Raw genomic sequence first — 19,745 nt, forward strand, 5'->3', positions numbered from 1 at the left:
CGCTCTCTCAAATCGGTATACAACAATCTCCAGTCTGCGTATAACCTCCACCACAAACACTAATGCCTTCTCATAAACCACTATTAATTCCTTCAAATCAACATTTAGATCAATGATAGGGTCAACAACTAGAATATCTTCAATCATTACATCCATCTCCTTCTTCTCTTGTTCTGAAGCATCTTCGGAGTTTAGCTCGATTGCCATCTCAGATTCATTATGCTCAAGTGTCTTCGTAAGTTCTATTTCTCTCATATCGACATTATTTTCCGGACATAGAAGATTTTTTCACTTCACCCGAATTTTGTTTGATATAACTATTGCCGATTTTTTTCTGGAATATTTTAAAGAGACTCAGATTTTATTTTGAGCGTCATCTCTTCCAATTGTATCTTCATGTTTCAAAATGATGCGTGAGTGGACTTCATGAATTCGGCTATCAGTGATACCAAATCAAGTTGTTCATTAGTAGTTTGTTGTTGCAATGGATAATAATTTTGAAAATCATGAAATTGTGGCTCTCTATGTTGAAACTCATTGAAATATTGGTCCCGAAAGCTTTGCTCGTTTGTGTTGGTGTAAGTGTTCCAGTAACCTCTGTTGGTAATTTCGACGAAATTCGTCGCTTTTGGTGATCCCCAACATTGATCGATGTAATGATTTTCACCACATGTTGAACAAAACAGAGGCATATCGTAGGTGTTTTGGAGGTATTCGCCAGATGGAAGCCATTCATATCCCGTTTGAGGTGCCCGAACATTGTAACCAGGCATGTAACAAAAAAAAAATCAAAATAAAATGAAATAAAATAAAAATAAAAGTTAAATGGGTGAAGTAAGAAAAATTGCTCAACTTTGATATTAGAATAAATAGATAGCCGTATTCCCCGGCAACGACGCTAAAAACTTGTCGGGCTGAATGCCTAACATAAAAGTGCACGTATCGCAAACAAGTAGTAATAGTGGACTCGTGAGAGTCGGATGTCGATCCCACAGGGAATACTCAAATTATCTAATCCTAAGTACCAAATTCTAACAATTATGATTTTTATCCACCCTACGCAAGGTTGTCAATTTTAATCAACTAAATAATTAAACTAATTATGAAAGCAAATAAACACAAGATAATATCAATAAAAACAAATCTAGGATTTTATCTCCCCCCTATGCGATAATTCAGCACCCAATTAAACCTCTATCATGCAAGTTACGATCCCGATTATTAACCCGAGAGACTGAATTACTCATAACTCGCTGTCGCGTGTATTATGAGTCTATTATTCATAAACGGTTCACTATATGTCTATGCAAACCAATTATGAATAAAACATTAACTAACAAGTCTCGTAAACGGTTACCTAAGGTGATATCTGTATGTTATGACACCACATGCAATTGACACACTCATCCAGTGAAAACTACTCCAAGGCTCTTCTATCGCTGTTCTAATTATTAAAACGATCTGTTGATTCAATTCTAATAATAACACATAGTAACATAAATTAGCTAGATTCATGCATTAAATAAGATCAAATAGAAGAAAAAATATAATCATGGAATTAAACTTGCATACTATTAGAAAACTAGGTTCGAATCACCACATAGGGTTCCAACAAAATCCTAAATTAAAAGGTTTAGCTACTCATGTTTTCTACGAAAAACATCATAAAAATATTAAAAGACATAGATTCATAAAAGATAGATGAAAGGAGAATTATGATGAAGATTTGTCAGTTCTCCGTCTTAGATTCTCCGTTCTCTCGCTCCTCTTCCTCTAAGATTGCGTCAAAACTTCTTAATTCATGTTTGGTCTTTGCTCTTAAATAGATGTCCCAACTTGGTAGAAGATTTAGGTTTCCTTGTGTGACTAAAACTCCAAAATTGCTTCCAGCGTGTTTTCACACGGCCGCGCGAGAATCAGTACAATTCTCACACGGCCGTCTCAAATCCCGAATAATAGACTATTTTTCACACGTCCATGCCATGCCTATTTTCATCCTCCGATTGTTTTCTTCCGTTTTTGCCCGTTTTTGACCTTTTTTGGCTCGTTTCATCCTTAAAACTCCCGAATCTTCAAGTTGTACCTAAAATACAACAAATCAATAATTAAGAACCATAAAATCAATAAAAGTATACAAAAGATCCTCGTAAGAAGGTATGTATTGAATGTAAAATATACACTGATATTAGGAATTAAGTCGAATAGAACAATGCATTGACTTCAGATTGTAATAATAGTTTGCTGCTTCACACACCTAGATTGGACACATTCTTTAGGTTTCAACGTCCGTGTTGATGTATAGTTAAACAAAATTTGATATTTTTCTTGCTTTCATATCAATCTAAAACCAGAGTGTTCCTGAGATTTTCAGGGTTCTAGGCGAGATTTGAAAACGGTTAAAAAATTGGGTCATTCTACAATTAAACTCATTTTTTTAAAAGGTGCTAAACTCTATGTTAACTTGTTTTTTTAAGGTATATAATCAATGAAAAGGTTAAAAATTTGTGATATAGTGGGGGTAATGACGGAGGTTTTGGGGGACAGCGGCCCCAATTTTTTTAAGAATAATTTGCACGAACTAGCACCAAAATAAGTGAATATATGTAAAACTAAATCACTAATACATTATAAATTTAATAATTAGGGCCCCCATGATTAGAGGAATTATAGAAACAAGTAACAACCGATTTAATATCTATTTATGAAATTAGGTTTCTCAATAATTACATATATAGTATAATTTTTTTTGAGTAAATACTAACTAGCAATTATTCCCGTGTGATGCACGGGGGTGGGGTAGCATTGCAAAAATGAAAAATAAATAAATATATGATAACTATAAAAAAATATATTAAACAATATTAATAATTAAATTTAAATTACCAAAATAACGTAAAAAAACAAAATAGGCAGAGCAAAACAATTAAAAGAAAATCTATATTGGTGTGTATGTAAGCTAGAGAGATTTTATTTTAATCCTGGCAGACGCATTGTGGGAATTTCAACTCTAATGAGGGTTGGTTCCTCTATCAAATACTTGTCAGGCCAAGGGAAGGAGGCCCTGAGGCGAGAAATTTCATCTTTTTTTGGTACTAGAGAGATTTTATTTTACTCTTCCGATAATTAAAATAAAACAATTCCACATCAGTGCGTGTAAAATTGAGATTTCCAAAGAGATTAGTAAAAGAAAAAAGACTATCCGATGAGATTAGGATTTTGCTAGCCAATTTGCAAATCTCATTTGCTATGAAAGTAAAAGAATGTTGAAAAATGGAAAATGAAATCTTATATATAAAAGAAAAAAACGTTAGGGCAATCCTAAAAAAACCCTAATGTCATATTTGTAATTTGTTTTTGTGTTAATTTCGATTTCTATCAAATTTATTTCATAAATATTATTTTAAACATTATTTTTGAGTTTTATCAGATTTTATATCTCTTAAATATTATTTTAGATTTTTATCAGATTTATATCTCCTAAATATTATTTTCGATTTGTATCTCCTAAATATTATTTTCGATTTCTATCAGATTTTTGTTTCCTAAATATTATTTTAAATATTATTTTCGATTTTCATCAAATTTTATCTCATAAATATTATTTTAAATATTATTTTCCAATATATAAAAGAAAGATACGCTAGGGCAACCCTAAGAAACCCTAATGTCATATTTGTAATTTTTTTTTTATTATTTTCGATTTTTATCAAATTTATCTCATAAATATTATTTTTGAATTTTATTATATTTATATCTCTTAAATATTATTTTAAATATTATTTTAGATTTTTATCATATTTTTATCTCCTATATATTAATACTTTCGATTTGTATCAGAGTTTAATCTCCTAAATATTATTTTTCGATTTTTATCAAATTTTTATCTCATAAATATTATTTTCGATTTTATCGATTTTTTAATCTCCTAAATATTATTTTAATTATTATTTTCGAATTTTATCAATTTATATCTCCTAAATATAATTTTAAATATTATTTTTTATTTTTAGCAAATTTTTATCCCCTAAATCTTTATTTCAATTTTTATTAGATTTTTATCTCATAAATATTGTTTTAAATATTATTTTCGGTTTTTATCAAGTTTTTATTTCCTAAATATTATTTTAAATATTATTTTCGAATTTTATCAAATTTATATCACCTAAATATTATTTTAAATATAGTTTTCGATTTTTATCACGTTTTTATCTCCTAAATATTATTTACGATTTTTATCATTTTTTTATCTCATGAGTATTATTTTAAATATTATTTTTTATTTTTATCATACTTTTATCTCCTAAATATTATTTTAATTATTATTTTCAAATTTTATCAAATTTTTATCTCTTGAATATTATTTTAAATATTATTCTCGATTTTTATTAGATTTTTATCTCCTCGATATTAATTTTCAAATTTTTATCAAATTTTTATCTCCTAAATAATATTTTAAATATTATTCTCGACTTTCAGCAAATTTCTATCTCCTAAATAATATTTTTAATTTTTTTCAGATTTTTATCTCCTAAATATTATTTTCGATTTTTATCAATTTTTTATGCCGAACCAGCCCAATCACTCCTTTTTTCAGCCATAAATATCTCTAATGCACAAACAATTAAATCTCCTAAATATTATTTTATCTCCTAATTTTCAGCCATAAACATCTCAACACTAAATATTATCTTATATATAAAAGAAAGAAACGCTGGGCAACCCTAGAAAACCCTAATGGTGTTTCTGTAATTATTTATTTTTAATATTTTTTTCTACTAATTTTCTTACTATAATTTTCAACAATTATCAATCTCCTATTTTTCATCAATATATCTCAAATCTTAAGAGATAAAGATAGAAATTCGATTTGTTAATCGTAATCTATATATTTGGATTATAAATCTTAATATGCAATATTTAAAAAAAACTAATGTTGTATATAATATGAATAATACTACATTATTAAATTTTACTATGTACTGTATTTTCTTATTATGTATTAAATTGATTATTTTTTCACTATTTTTAAATAATATCCGTGCATCGCACGGGAAAAAAAGGCTAGTTTTTTTAATGATAAAATACTAATTATCATATTCTCAAAGACTTCCCTTAAGACTCTCAACACTTTCAACTTCTCTCTTCCACTTCAACACGTTTGAGTTTATCCTCTTATTTACATCCCACCTCTCAACTTCTCCACCCCAGTTTAATCTCTCCCCGTTTCTACCAAATGTTTGTGGCTTCATAAAATATTAGCGATTTTGCAATTTGTTTTCTCTTCATAGTTCATAATAAATCCGGTTTTCGATTTTTACAAAAAAGGGTAAATAAATTTGATTTTCATCCTTGGCGGATTTATTGACATCGTTCTACAGAATTTCTAACATTTGAATTTTATTTCTTCATCCCACCTAAGGGTTCTTCTTTTGGTTACCCGATTTTAGAATTTTGTCTTATTTTCTTCGTCATCCTATTGACTGTGTGATGATTATTAGTTTGCATCTTTTTTCATCATGGCTTATAGGTAATTTCATTTTGTTAAATTATGTGTTTCATTAATTTATACCAAAGATTTCAAATTTTGTGTATAACAATTATTTCCTTTTAGATGTTATTGGACATGTTATTGAAATAGATGATTGGAGAGAACTAAGCAAAAATAGGCGGAGCCACAAGCTATTGGAAGTCAGCCTTCAAGACTTATTGTTTGTATGCGATATTTAATTTATTGTTTGCATTTATTTTGTTTCTTAATTTTCCAATTGTTAATTCCGGTGGCAAAACAAGACCAAAATGAGGCAGTGGAGAAGGGCTTAATTACGATGCAAGATGTATAGATGGCCTTTTACGTTGCTATGCTGTCGATACTTTAGTTTTGATTAGGTTAACAGTTATTAAATCTAATTACTTTTAACGTTAACATGAAAGACATAGTTGATGATTTTATTCCTGGTTCAATTTTTCAATCTACTCCTATTAGCTGATTCAATTCATATGGAAAATTATTCAACAGTAAAGTTATTTGCTTTTTTTTTCCGATAGTATACTTAGTAATGTTCCACTGATGAATTATTAATGAATGATTATAACAGACTTTTGATCATACGATACATCAAACGTTTGTTTATATTCTTACAACATCAAAACAATGCAATTTGTTGTCCCGTGCATCGCACGGGTACACTTACTACTACTACTACTACTACTACTACTACTACTACTACTACTACTACTACTACTACTACTACTACTACTACTACTACTACTACTACTACTACTACTACTACTACTACTATAGTAGTAGTAATAGTAATAATAATAATAATAATAATAATAATAATAATAATAATAATAATAATAATAATAATAATAATAATAATAATAATAATAATAATAATAATAATAATAATAATAATAATAATAATAATAATAATAATAATAATAATAATAATAATAATAATAATAATAATAATAATAATAATAATAATAATAATAATAATAATAATAATAATAATAATAATAATAATAATAATAATAATAATAATAATAATAATAATAATAATAATAATAATAATAATAATAATAATAATAATAATAATAATAATAATAATAATAATAATAATAATAATAATAATAATAATAATAATAATAATAATAATAATAATAATAATAATAATAATAATAATAATAATAATAATAATAATAATAATAATAATAATAATAATAATAATAATAATAATAATAATAATAATAATAATAATAATAATAATAATAATAATAATAATAATAATAATAATAATAATAATAATAATAATAATAATAATAATAATAATAATAATAATAATAATAATAATAATAATAATAATAATAATAATAATAATAATAATAATAATAATAATAATAATAATAATAATAATAATAATAATAATAATAATAATAATAATAATAATAATAATAATAATAATAATAATAATAATAATAATAATAATAATAATAACAATAATAACAATAACAAGAATAACAATAAGAATAATAATAACAATAATAATAATAATAATAATAATAATAATAATAATAATAATAATAATAATAATAATAATAATAATAATAATAATAATAATAATAATACTAATAATAATAATAATAATAATAATAATAATAATAATAATAATAATAATAATAATAATAATAATAATAATAATAATAATAATAATAATTAATTAATTAATTAATTAATTAATTAATTATTTTTAAAAATATACAAATATACTATTAGGGGGTTTCTTAGGTTTCTCTAGCGTTTCTTTCTTTTACATATAAAGTTATATAAAGAGTATAAAAAAATTTGGAGGCCTTTAATTTTAAAAAAAATCCGAAGGCCCTAGGCGGCCGACAAAAGTTAAAAATCTACATTGAATCTTGTAATTAGATTTTTCTGAATTACTAATTTATATTTTTTTAAATTTGAATTTTTTCGAAAGTGCTAATTTCAGTGTAGTTTTTTTTTTCCCGTGTAAATTACAACCACTCTCGAAGGTAAAGACTATTAACGAAAAAACTCCGTTTAAAAATTATATCCAGACCCCATACAATTTGTAAATTTCTAATATCCATCCCTTATAAAAGGATGTTAATGTAAGAAATATACAAATTGAGGGGTGGATGTGATTATAGAAAAATGATGGGGTTTTCTTTGTAAATAGACCTTGACCCAGGGGAGGTTGTAATTTACCATTTTTTGACATTTCTCTTAGAAAAAATTGGGGGACAAATTACGGTCACCCCTAAGGTACGAAAAACCTATATTGTTTGGGTAATTACAGCCACCCCTTCTTTTAAATATTTTTACATAAAATTTATGTAATTCAGTTATTTATCAAACCAAATCGTATATTAAGTTTGGTAAACGGTATGAAATGTTGGCGTGCCGAAATTTTGGTTCGATTTTACCGATTTAACATCGCTAAATTTATCTCTGAACGGGTTTTGCCGTAAGATAATAAATAGTTGAGGGATTACCCAAACAGAATGGGGAGTTTTCGTAATTTGACCATAAGTCGGGGATGGCCATAATTTACCCAAAAATTGGGTGCAGTGTTTGGATTGGTCAGCATTTTTACGCAACCGCTGACTAGATTTCCTCTCCCCACTCTCTTATTTAGTTACTATAATATAATATTATTATTTTCTTTTGATTTTTTCTTTACATTCTTTCTTTCTTTCTTCATCAGGACTCCTCAGAAACAAACACATTTCTCCCAAATTTCATCGGCGATCTCCATTCCCGAAGGTCAAAATCTAAGTCAAAAAATCGCCAATCGTCTACCACCGCCGCAAATTTGAAGGCGAATAACTGATTTTTGTTGAGTAGATTCCACCCTCTTTCGTTTTTTCCTCCGGTAATTATTTTTTTATTGGATAAGCAATTTGTTTTTTCAATTATGAATTTACGGCGTGATTATTATTTATTTATTTAGTTGTTTGATTGATATTTACAGCTTTTAAGCGAGTGAAGAAATGGATAGCAATAACTGGCGGGCTGCCCAAGGGCAGGGTCAGATTCCTGGTCAGGTTATTGGCGGCGAAGCTGCAGCCGCTGCGGGTATGGAAGGCAGCGATTGGCGGAATCATCTGCAAGCAGATTCCAGACAGAGGATTGTAAACAAGATGTAAGTTCTTCGATTCTCCCCTTTTACTTTTCGAATTAGTTTTTGCTTGTTACACTTTCTACATGAGCATGCAATTTTTGTTGGTTCATGTTGGATTTTTTTTTTTTTACTGGGTTCCTAGTTTTCTATTTTGTTTGGGTCTCATGTGTGATTATAATGTGCAACCACCCTTTTTTTGTGTCGGGTATTGGGTGGTGGGTTCGAAATACGATTTTGTTTCTAAAGCTGCCGAAGAACTGATGTTATAGTACATCGGTTTGAGGGAATTGTTATTCCACATTTTGGTTTTGCCTCTTTAGCCTTAAGAAATGTAGAATTAACTTCGTTTTAGAAGCCTGAAGATATTTAAAAAATCAAGTTCAAATGATAATATTTTTATCTAGTTATTCCTTGTTTCTTTGAAGTATTTCAAGCTTGATAAAGAGATAAGATTTTGTAGCATGATACTTGATGTATTTGCACATGCAATATAGTTATTTGGTGAAGAATAATAATGTGGTTACATGGTTTCTTACAGTGTCCATGTCTTATTGTCATATATTTGGGATTTATCTAAGATTAGGTTGTGGGAGATGGTCCATTCTATTATATTGGTTGTTAAGAAACACTAAATTGGAGGAATTTTCTTTCGGGTTTAATGCACAAGTCGAACTTTTTTTACAGCTGTTTTATAGGTAATATGGAATATGACAAGGCTTGATTATCTTTCTTATGCACTTGAGCTCCAAAAATCTTATTTGACAATTGTCACTAAACCACCTTGCATATGCAACACTGTGTCCCCAAGTGTTATGGTGGTCTAGTTTAGTTATTTTACAACTCTGGTTACAAAGTTAAAAAAAAAAACAACTTTTTTCTTACAAAAAATGAAGGAATAAAGTTTGAGGCATTGCGTGTTCATTGAAGATAGTATAAGACACAAATGAGAAGGTGAATTATGCTGTGTATTGCATTACACCCGGAACATGGAATACATTTGACAACGGACAAGATATCATGTGGCTTTTACTTTGTTATTTGTTATTTGTAAATGCAGTGTAAGTGGTAAGAAAGGTGATGACAAATGTTTATGCAAATTGCTGTGTAGTATGTTGTGTTATTAAGGTATGAAATGTCAAATGCTCGGCCTAAGACGAGAGCGAAAAGAAGGAACCTCTAGATTTTATGCAGATAGTGAGATCCCAGTTTTGCGAAGTGTGGTACATTCAATTTTGAACCCTTATCTTAGAGAAAGCATGAAACAGAAAAAAGAGCAATTTAGTGTAAGAAAACAAAGAATAATAGAAGTCTTTGCAAACTAATGACACTAGACAAACTTGTAGTTTGTTTTTCAATAGAACCCAGTCACATAAATCTTATTGCATTGAATAGAAAAACAGTCTCATAAATCTTATTTCACTTGTTGTCTTCAGTTCAGAAATATTCACATTTTGATTGTACTTTGATGGCCATACATATATTACAGGATTTTGTTCTTGATGTTGGAAATTTCGAAGGTGGTAAATACTGTACGGGAAATAATATATGAAAAGTTTGAAGTCATTATTATACTTAGTGATATTTAATTACATCACATTAGTATATTTTAATAATTTCATCTTCTAAACATTATTAATTAGTGCTATTATTTTCTTAAGGATATTCGATTACATCAAATTAGTACTTTTTAGTAATTTCGTCTTCCCAAAACTCAGTGATGTATACTTTTAATTGTTAATATTCTCAATAACATGAGAAGGTTTAAAAAAAACCGTTTTAAAACATCCCTGGCTGGTAACATAAGTATTGTAATATTTAATTTCAATTGAAGGATGGTAAAGATCCCTCAAGTATTCTAGAAAATTCTCACTTATTGGTGTATATAAATCAATAAAAGAATGAATGAAGAAACATACTATTATCATTTTAGCCCGCATTCTGCATCCTTAAGATTCTGTTTTTTGTTGCAATGTAAATGTACATATGAATAAGAAAGGTTCTCAAGTATTTACTATTTAATAAAGAAAGGCCTTGTAAACTGTGCTTCTTTAAGTTGCAGTCTTACTTTCTGTGTGCACCCAAAGACCGGTTAGATTTTGTTCGCTGGAATCTGGTGTTTTGTGCTGATGTTGTGATTATGGAACTAATACTTTGATTCCTTAACACTAGAATGGAGACTTTGAAGAGGCATCTTCCTTTCTCTGGACAAGAGGGACTGCAGGAACTTAAAAAAATAGCTGTCAGGTTTGAGGAAAAGATTTATACAGCAGCAACAAGTCAGGTATAATCATCATATGAGTTCTCTTTTATATTTGCCGTAAGCAGGCTAGACTTTGACATATTTGTATCATTTTTCTAATTGGTTTGCTAAAACTTATTCCTTTTGTTGCTTCTGACCATTTCTTCCACAACATACTCTTGCAGTCAGATTACTTGAGGAAGATATCTTTGAAAATGCTGACAATGGAGACGAAATCCCAGAATCCTATACAAAATTCTCTTCAGTCTACTGCTGCAAGTAATAGCAAAAATCCTCAAGATCCAGGTAAGGAAAATTATGAGCTGCTATGTGAAAATTACAAAATGTTTCAACTTACTTCGTTTTTGAATGATGTACCTACTCCCTGGGTACTACTCCCTCCGTTTTAAAATAATGCATTTGAGGTTTCACATAGCTATTAAGCAAGCTAACTGATAAGCATAAAGTATTGATTTTAGAAAAAATATGTAAAGAACTGAAGTACCCTCCCAACTAATTCTCTTTTTATTAATTACTCTTTCCATTGGTGAGAATAATATTTGATAGAATTTAGGGGTAAGAGCAAATATGGAAGTAATCAATACAACATTGAAATTCCAAATGATAGATAATATGAAAAAAAAATTCTCCGGTTAATTTGAAACGGAGGGAGTATAATATTAGCTTGTCCAATGTTATTATGGAAACACATGAAGTTTTCCAGCATTTCCTCAGTCTTGAGCCTAGAGACTTTCATTTATTGTTGCATTATCTTTACTTTTTCCTTCGCTACCCAAATCAACATTTCACCTACCCGTCTTGATACTAGTTCTTATCTTCTATCTGCAACAAGCTCATTATTGCAAGCATAAATTGACTTCTAATTATTTCTTTTGTGTTTTATCTTCCTATTGAACACTAGATCGAATCACATACCGACTAACTGTAGGCTTGAAAATTGATCCACTGCTTGAATTAGGATGCTAAATTTTCTTATACTTAAAATTTTGGAATAACTTTGGAACTGAAGTTTGAACTTTTTTTCTTTTTTCTTTGTTTCGTCCAATCTTCTTATAGTCACCCTCATCCTTAATATTTGTTTCAGATAATGACTTTGAAAGTCAAACTAGAAAGGAAAAATTTGGACATAGGGATTATTAGTAGTTGTGTCCAAAAGTTGTCAGCACTGGGACTTGCTTGGCTGCTGATCTAGCCATTTTTTGGTGTTCAAGTTTCTGTTTAAGCCTTTTGCTTGGTCCATTTACTCCTTTCAGTCAATCGACCTCTTACGACGGTCAGGAGGGCGATGTGTTGTGAATATTACTTAAATAACCATGTAATAGACCAAAAATATACCACCGCCGGAGATCAAGGATCTACCTTTCTTTGGATCAACAAAAACATCTGAGATTGATGGAACAGGGAAAATAATTCCGAAAACATGTGATATTGATGATCTAGCTTGCATGTATCATAGCAATTTGTTTCTTTTGCTCTGTATATTCATTTACTGATTAGACTGGCATGTGTGTCTTCACATGCATGTTACACAGCTTCTCAAAGCATGCAATCCCAAATGCAAAATCAGGTTCAGCAGCTACCGATTCCAATGGTTTCCAATCAATCTCAAGTTCGGCAACAGCTTTTATCCCAGAATATCCAGAATAGCATTTCATCAACTGGAGTGCCAAATTCTGCTGGTTTGTCCTCTGCGCTGCCCCCTGTCGGTGGAATGTCTCAGGGTACCATGCCTAGTGTTCCTGGCCAGAATCCTAACATGCAAAACATACAGAACATGTCCAATGTAACTCCGAACGCAGTAGGGAATTCCATGGGGCAAGGCGTGCCTTCTAATATGTACGCCAATTCTCAGAGGCAGATTCAGGGTAGGCAACAACAGGCTGTGACTCAAGAGCAACAACAGCAAAATCAGAACCCACAGCAATATATTTACAATCAGCAGCTCCAACAGCACCTTATGAAACAAAAACTGCAGCAAGGAGGTGTCCCACAAGCCATTATGCAACAACAGCAGAACCTATTGCAAACAAACCAGCTTCAATCCTCTCAGCAAGCTGCTATGCAACCTTCTTTGAGGCAGACATCAGCTTCGTCTACTCTTCAAAATCAGCAGTCAACTCAATCTATGCTTCAGCAGCAGTCACAATCAGTCCTCAGACAGCAGCAGCAGCAACAACAACAACAACAACCTCAGCAGTCGTCCATTATGCATCAGCAGCAAACATCGATGCCTCAGCACCCAATGCTGCCGACACAGCAGCAGCAGCAGCAACAACAGCTTAGTGGGCAGCAGCCGAACAGTGCGAACATGCAACATAACCAGCTGATTGGCCAACAAAATAGTATTCTTGATGCTCAACAGCTTCAGCAGCAACAGCAAAGGATCATTGCTCAGCAGAACAATATCTCCAACATGCAACAGCAGCAGACAATTAATCAACAGAACAATCTTTCGAACATGCATCAACAACAGTCAACTGGTCAGCCGAACAACCTCCCGAATATGCATCAGCAGCAGTTAGGGCCTCAAAGTAATCTTTCTGGTTTCCAGCAGCAGCAAATGGTCGGAATGCAACATGGTAACACTACCTTGCAAACAAACCAGCAACCTGTCCATATGTTGCAGCAATCTAAGGTTTCTGTACAGCAGCATCAGCAGAACATGTCAAACATGTTGCCTAACCAAACTCAACAACCGCAGTCACAGCCAATGCAGCAGCAAATGATGTCACAGATCCAATCACAGCCAGGGCAGATGCAACAACAATTGGGTATGCAACAGCAGGTCAATAACCATCCAAGAGACATGCAACAAAGGATTCAAACATCTAGTCCCTTGCTTCAACAACAAACCACGATCGATCAACAGAAGCAGATGCTGCAATCTCAAAGAGTCATCCCTGAGGTGCCACTAAGTAAGTATTTGATGTTCAAGTGTATTACGTAGTTCTTGGTGCTTGACTGTGTTTCTTTTTCTTGCAGTCTTGATTTCCCTTTTCCTTGTCATGTTATGATAATTTCCTAACTGCACCAGGTTGATATATACTGATTATTCATACCATATTTACTCTTTTTCCAATAAGCTATGTGCTGGGTGCTAGTAATTTATAAACTAGAACCTAGAGAAGCCTTCTCCGGGGAAGAACCATGTCTAACCGTTTTTTGGCGTTAGTATGTTAATTGTCCCAAGGTCTTAATTCTGTCGTCATTTTCTCAAGTTCTTTAGAAGTGTCTAGTTAATTTTGCAAAATCCTGTCACTTACACTCTCCCGCAAGCTGAAGCGCAAATCACACCTTGTTAAACACAAAAGTCTTAAAATTGAAAATTGGATAGTAGTTCAGTGTAGACAGAAGTCCAATCATGGTTGGCTAGTAGACGGATGGTAATCCAATCATGGTTGGCTGGTAGACAGATAGTAATGCAAGTTGGATCCCCTGACAGAGTAGTGGTCCAGTCATAGTTGGCCGAGAAAAAAGGTAGTGGTTCAGTCATGGTAGGCTGACAGACTCAGTAGTAAAAGAGCATCGGCCGATCAGATTTGACTGTAGACATAGAAAGACAGTAGTAAAAGTTGCAGTGGCCTACTCAAATCTAATTGACAGACTGATAGTAGGTAAATAGGAAGTTTTGTATGTAAAGTGTAGGTAACATAATTGGATACCATGATAGACATACGAATGAACAGTAGACATATTTTTGTTTTTAAAGGGATTTAGAGTTTGACTAAAACAGGTCTTTGAGCCGAGGTAGTAGAACACGAAGCACAAAAGAGTAGAAAATAGAGAAAAATCGACCCTTTCTTTTTTCTGTGTGTGTTGTTTAAGATCAATCATACAACTCCTAAATAATATCCAACACTTATGACGTAACTTTGTAATAACACTTCCATTATTAATAAATACCGAGTCAGGAGTGAATAAAAAACATATCAGGCTTGATGAAGAACATTCTGTCTAAACTACAAATCAGCCGTCGAACCCAAAGTTATTAGTTCTGCTTGAGAGAAAATGTTATTGCGTCCCTGTGTCAGATTAAGTGCATCTTTTCATGTGGTGCTACTGCCATGTAATAATAATAGTATCCTTTTGCTTTATTTCATTAAGAAAGCTAACAGAAATTAATTGTAGCATCTTTAGATTCCTCATCACAGACGGGAAATGCAAGTGGTGGAGATTGGCAAGAGGAGATTTATCAAAAGGTATTTTATCAAGTCTTCTTTCCTCTTCCCATATTATATAACAATTTGTTAGGTTGTCATGCAGGCTATCTGTTCCCATCGATTTATTATCTTTTTTAACCTCACGCTAATGTTGGTTTAGTTCTAATAATGTATTGCTTCCTTGCAGATCAAAACCATGAATGAAAGGTATTTTCCGGAATTAAATGAGATGTGCAAGAGAATGGCTGCCAAATTGCAGCAGGTTAGCTATATGTTACACTTTATTCAGTTAGGCATTACTGAAGTTTTGAGTTATCTTCAAATGACTTATAATAGATGGAAGTCAAGTTAGCCATCTATTCTGCTGTCATATATGTGGCCTGTAAGCTACTAAAACGGACAAACTCAGATTTAATCTTTCAACACACTTATCATTCTCCCTCTTGTCTGTGGTCCTGTCTGGGCCTGAATGTGTGTGTGTGTGTGAAGTAAACTCCTAGATAACATTATTGCAATTCGTGTATAGTTAACATCATTTATAATTATGTCTCTCTCTACTAACTTATGTCTTTCCATGTTTCAGCACGATGCTCTTCCTCAACAACCAAAGAACGAGCAACTTGAAAAACTAAAATTTCTTAAGAGTTTGTTGGAACGTCTTATACAATTTTTGCAAACTAACAAGAATGAGATTCAGCTCCATCACAAGGAGAAGATGGGTGGAGTTGAGAAGCAGATTGTGAATATTCTTAATTCGAATAGGCCTCGAAAGCCTGTTTCATCGATGCAGCAAGGGCAGCTCTCGCAGCCTCACATACATGCTATGCAACAATCTCAGCAGCCACAGCCTCAAATTTCTCAAATGCACATGAATGAAGGTCAAATGAATTCCCAGCTGCAACAAATGAATGTACAAGGTTCTTTGGTGACTTCACAGCAGAATAATATGACCAACATGCAGCATAATTCCTTATCTTCTTCTGTATCCAATGTTTCAAATTCTCGCCAGAATATGATGGATACTCTTCAGCCTAGTTCAAATATCGATCCTGGGCAGGGAAATTCACTGAACCAAATGCAGCAAGTAGCTATGAGCTCTCTACAACAAAATCCTGTGAGTGGTCCGCAGCAGATGAATATTAACCCTATATCTTCACAAAGTGGGCTAACAACGCTGCAATCAAATCTTAATCCTTTACAAGCAAACTCAAACATACTTCAACCACAACAGATAAAACAGGAGCAACAAATGTTTTCGAGCCAGCAACTAAAACAGGAGCAGCAAATGTTCTCGAACCAGCAACTAAAACAGCAATACCAGCAGCGGCAGATCCAGCAACAGTATATGCAAAGGCAACAGTTAATTCAGCAGCAACAGCAAACTGCTCAGCAGCAATCAGCACAGTTGCCTTCACAGCAAATGATTCAGCTTAATCAGATGAATGACGCAAATGATATGAAGATGAGGCACCAGATGGGTGCAAAACCAGGAGTTCTCCAGCCACATAATTCCTCTGGTCAACGGCAATCATATCATCACCAACAAATGAAGTCTGGGGCCCCATTCTCTATATCCTCACAGCAGGTTCATCAGGCGGCATCCCCTCAGTTAGGTCACCATCATTCTCCACAAATTGACCAGCAGAGTCTTCTGGCATCACATAGCAAAGCTGGAACTCCTTTGCAATCTGCAAACTCACCATTCATTGTCCCCTCTCCTTCCACTTCCATGGCTCCATCCCCATTGCCGAGCGATTCAGAGAAAATGAATTCTGGTGTTACGTCGCTATCAAATGTTGGAAATAGCATGCATCATCCAACCACTGCAGCATCCGTACCAAACCAGTCCCTTGCTATTGGCACCCCTGGAATATCAGCCTCACCTTTACTAGCAGAGTTTACCAGTCCTGACGGAGCTCACGGTGTTGCATCAACCATTGTTTCCGGAAACTCTAATGTTGTGGAACAGCCACTTGAACGGCTGATCAAAGTGGTCCGTAGGACTTCCTTTCATGATATATGGAATGACAATTATCTTGAAAACCTCATTACTGCATCTTATTTAGACTTGAATTGTTGTTTTCTCTTTCATTTTGACAGGTGAAATCAATGTCTCGGAACGCTTTAAGTGCCTCAGTTAGTGACATTGGCTCTGTTGTCAGTATGGTTGACAGAATTGCAGGATCTGCTCCAGGAAATGGATCACGGGCTGCAGTTGGCGAAGATTTGGTTGCTATGACTAAATGTCGTCTGCAGGCTAGAAACTTTTTCACACAAGATGCGCCCAGTGGTACCAAAAAAATGAGACGTTATACTAGTGCAATGCCTCCTGATGTTGTTTCATCTACTGGCAGTGTGAACGATAGTCTCAGGCATTTGAATGGCAATGAATCTGATGGAGAATCAACTGGCGCGTCGAGCATCAAAAGGCCTCGGGTTCAGGTACTTCCTACTTTACTCTCTCTCTCTCTCTCTCTAATGGAAAATACCACCTCTCATATTACTTTTCTCGTGTACGTGCTCACTCATCTAAATTGTCACCTTTCATTAACAAGTTCCACCCCATGATACTATAGCCATTTGGTATTGGTGCTTATGTCATGCTAGGATTTTGCGTATTTCCGTCTGTGCATAGCTAATATGAGTTAGTTTTAATATATAGGTGTGTCGACCTCAGGCAAGTAGTTTATCATGGACAGTTAAAACACCTTTATAATTTTGTTTTTCTCATTTTCTTTTCATGTGGTGGATGTCCAGAATATACTATTTTTACTTTTAGTTGGTAGTTTGTTATCATTCTACGATTAGGCCATTATTGACAGGCAATAAGCAGATAGGCATTTTGTCAATTCCATCGAAATGTAGATTTGCGGAGGACGTTGAGTTATGCAGGGGATCACAATTAATGCCTGTGTGTGGAAAATGTTATTATGTTACTTGAAGTCCTTGATTGTATTGATAATTCTCCTTACAAGACTAGTCAACAGATGTTTTGTGTAGTCTTCCAGTTTTGTTATAGTGCAGAATGCCTATGGGCTATTGTTCTTAACTTGAAAGATGAATTGTTATGGTTGCAGGCTAACCATGCACTTGAAGAAGAGTTGCGGGAAATAAATCAAAGACTCATAGACACTATTGTGTATATAAGTGAAGACGATGTTGATCCGACTGCAGTTGCTGCTGCTGCTGAAGGTGGAGAAGGAACTATTGTTAAGTGCTCTTTCAGTGCTGTGGCTCTCAGTCCGAATCTGAAGTCACAGTATGCTTCAGCACAAATGGTGAGATTCTGAACATGTTAATGCCTCTTATGACCTTGTCTTACCAATCCATATTTACGGATGTTGTTCGCAAAAATGCAGTCTCCAATTCAACCTCTAAGGCTGTTCATTCCCAATAATTATCCAAACTGCTCTCCAGTACTTTTGGACAAGTTTCCTGTTGAAGTCAGGTGAGTATACATGATTTGGCTCTCTTCTTTCTAGTCGTTCGGGTTTTTAATGCCTGTTTTCTTGTCAAATACTGGTATTTTCGCGTTCAACTTATTTATTTATTGATAAAGGGCTTATAAAGCACAAAATGGAAGCGTAATGGTCCATTAGTGTAATTTGGTTCATGTAATATCAGGCAAATATCGTGAAAGCCGATTGAAGTATTTCTAAGAGAATATATATATGAGTTGCTTTAGGAAAGGTGAAATAAGTGAGTATTAAATAAAAGTTGACAAATAAAGAACACAAGTTGGTATCTGAATCTGTATCTGTATTTGCATTAAAATCCTTATAATGTGCTCATAGAATATCTGCCCGTTAATTTGCATCTGCAGCAAAGAATATGAAGATATCTCCATAAAGGCAAAATCGAGATTCAGCATTTCCCTTCGAACTCTAGCACAACCGATGTCACTTGGGGAGATAGCAAGGACTTGGGATAATTGTGCTCGTACTGTTATTTCTGAGTACGCACAGCAGAGCGGTGGTGGAACCTTCAGCTCTAAATACGGAACCTGGGAAAACTGTTTGAGTGCAGCTTAATAATGTTAAATCTCAGATCGAGATACTGTTTTCTGTATTAGTGTGTATATCTCTGTAACAAAACTGTCGAATTATGTAAAAGAAAATAATGTATCTCGAGTATTGCTTGCAACTACAGTGTGGTGTAGATAGCTGCTTGATTATGTTGTTGTATGGTTTTAAATTTTTTAGACGGGTTGTGATTGTCGTATGTTTTTTCTTACAAGGGGCGGTATAAGAAAAAACGTGCATTTGCAAACGGCCTTTGGATCCGGATTTAGAACAACTCGAATGATTTTAATTATTTTTTTTTTACATATTTTGTATTATCTTTTTCGAGATATATACACACATACAATGAAGTTGAGTCTAACCGTAAGTATGTAGACCTCATCGAATAAAACAAATACTAGAAGTATATAGTTCACATTATGTCAAAATAGACTTCGTCTGCCGTTCAATTTCGAGTAGTTTGATTCATTAATTTCAACGTTCAATAAATCACAATATTTTTGTCTGATGCATACAAACATTACTAAAACATTTAATTTGTTGGAGACAAAACAAAACATAATATAGGATATATAAATTGTTTTTGAAATTGTATACTCTAGCTATAATATATTCATCCATTCTAAAAAAAATAAATTATTTTTACTATTTT

General features: G+C 32.6%; 1 protein-coding gene across 5 annotated transcripts; it reads left to right on the forward strand.

The window, feature by feature from the left end:
• The first annotated feature begins 8,103 nt into the window (after positions 1 to 8,103).
• Positions 8,104 to 19,340, forward strand: NRB4 (mediator of RNA polymerase II transcription subunit 15a-like protein). Of its 5 annotated transcripts, none has more exons than XM_088827278.1 (12): positions 8,104 to 8,402; positions 8,481 to 8,672; positions 10,821 to 10,932; positions 11,076 to 11,196; positions 12,444 to 13,826; positions 15,049 to 15,110; positions 15,259 to 15,333; positions 15,655 to 17,064; positions 17,172 to 17,513; positions 18,149 to 18,349; positions 18,431 to 18,519; positions 18,895 to 19,340. In XM_088827278.1, exons 2-12 carry the CDS (start codon positions 8,521 to 8,523, stop codon positions 19,100 to 19,102), a joined length of 4,155 nt encoding a protein of 1,384 aa, XP_088683404.1. In that variant the 5' UTR covers positions 8,104 to 8,402; positions 8,481 to 8,520; the 3' UTR covers positions 19,103 to 19,340. The 5 variants fall into 5 exon arrangements, with proteins under 5 accessions (XP_088683404.1, XP_012855121.1, XP_088683392.1 ...); XM_012999667.2 differs by having other exon boundaries at positions 8,122 to 8,402; positions 8,502 to 8,672; positions 15,040 to 15,110; XM_088827266.1 differs by having other exon boundaries at positions 8,124 to 8,402; positions 15,040 to 15,110.
• Positions 19,341 to 19,745: the final 405 nt, after the last annotated feature.

Source organism: Erythranthe guttata, chromosome 2 (genome assembly GCF_056151865.1).
Source record: "Erythranthe guttata isolate IM_541 chromosome 2, IM_541, whole genome shotgun sequence".
Lineage (NCBI taxonomy): Eukaryota > Viridiplantae > Streptophyta > Magnoliopsida > Lamiales > Phrymaceae > Erythranthe > Erythranthe guttata.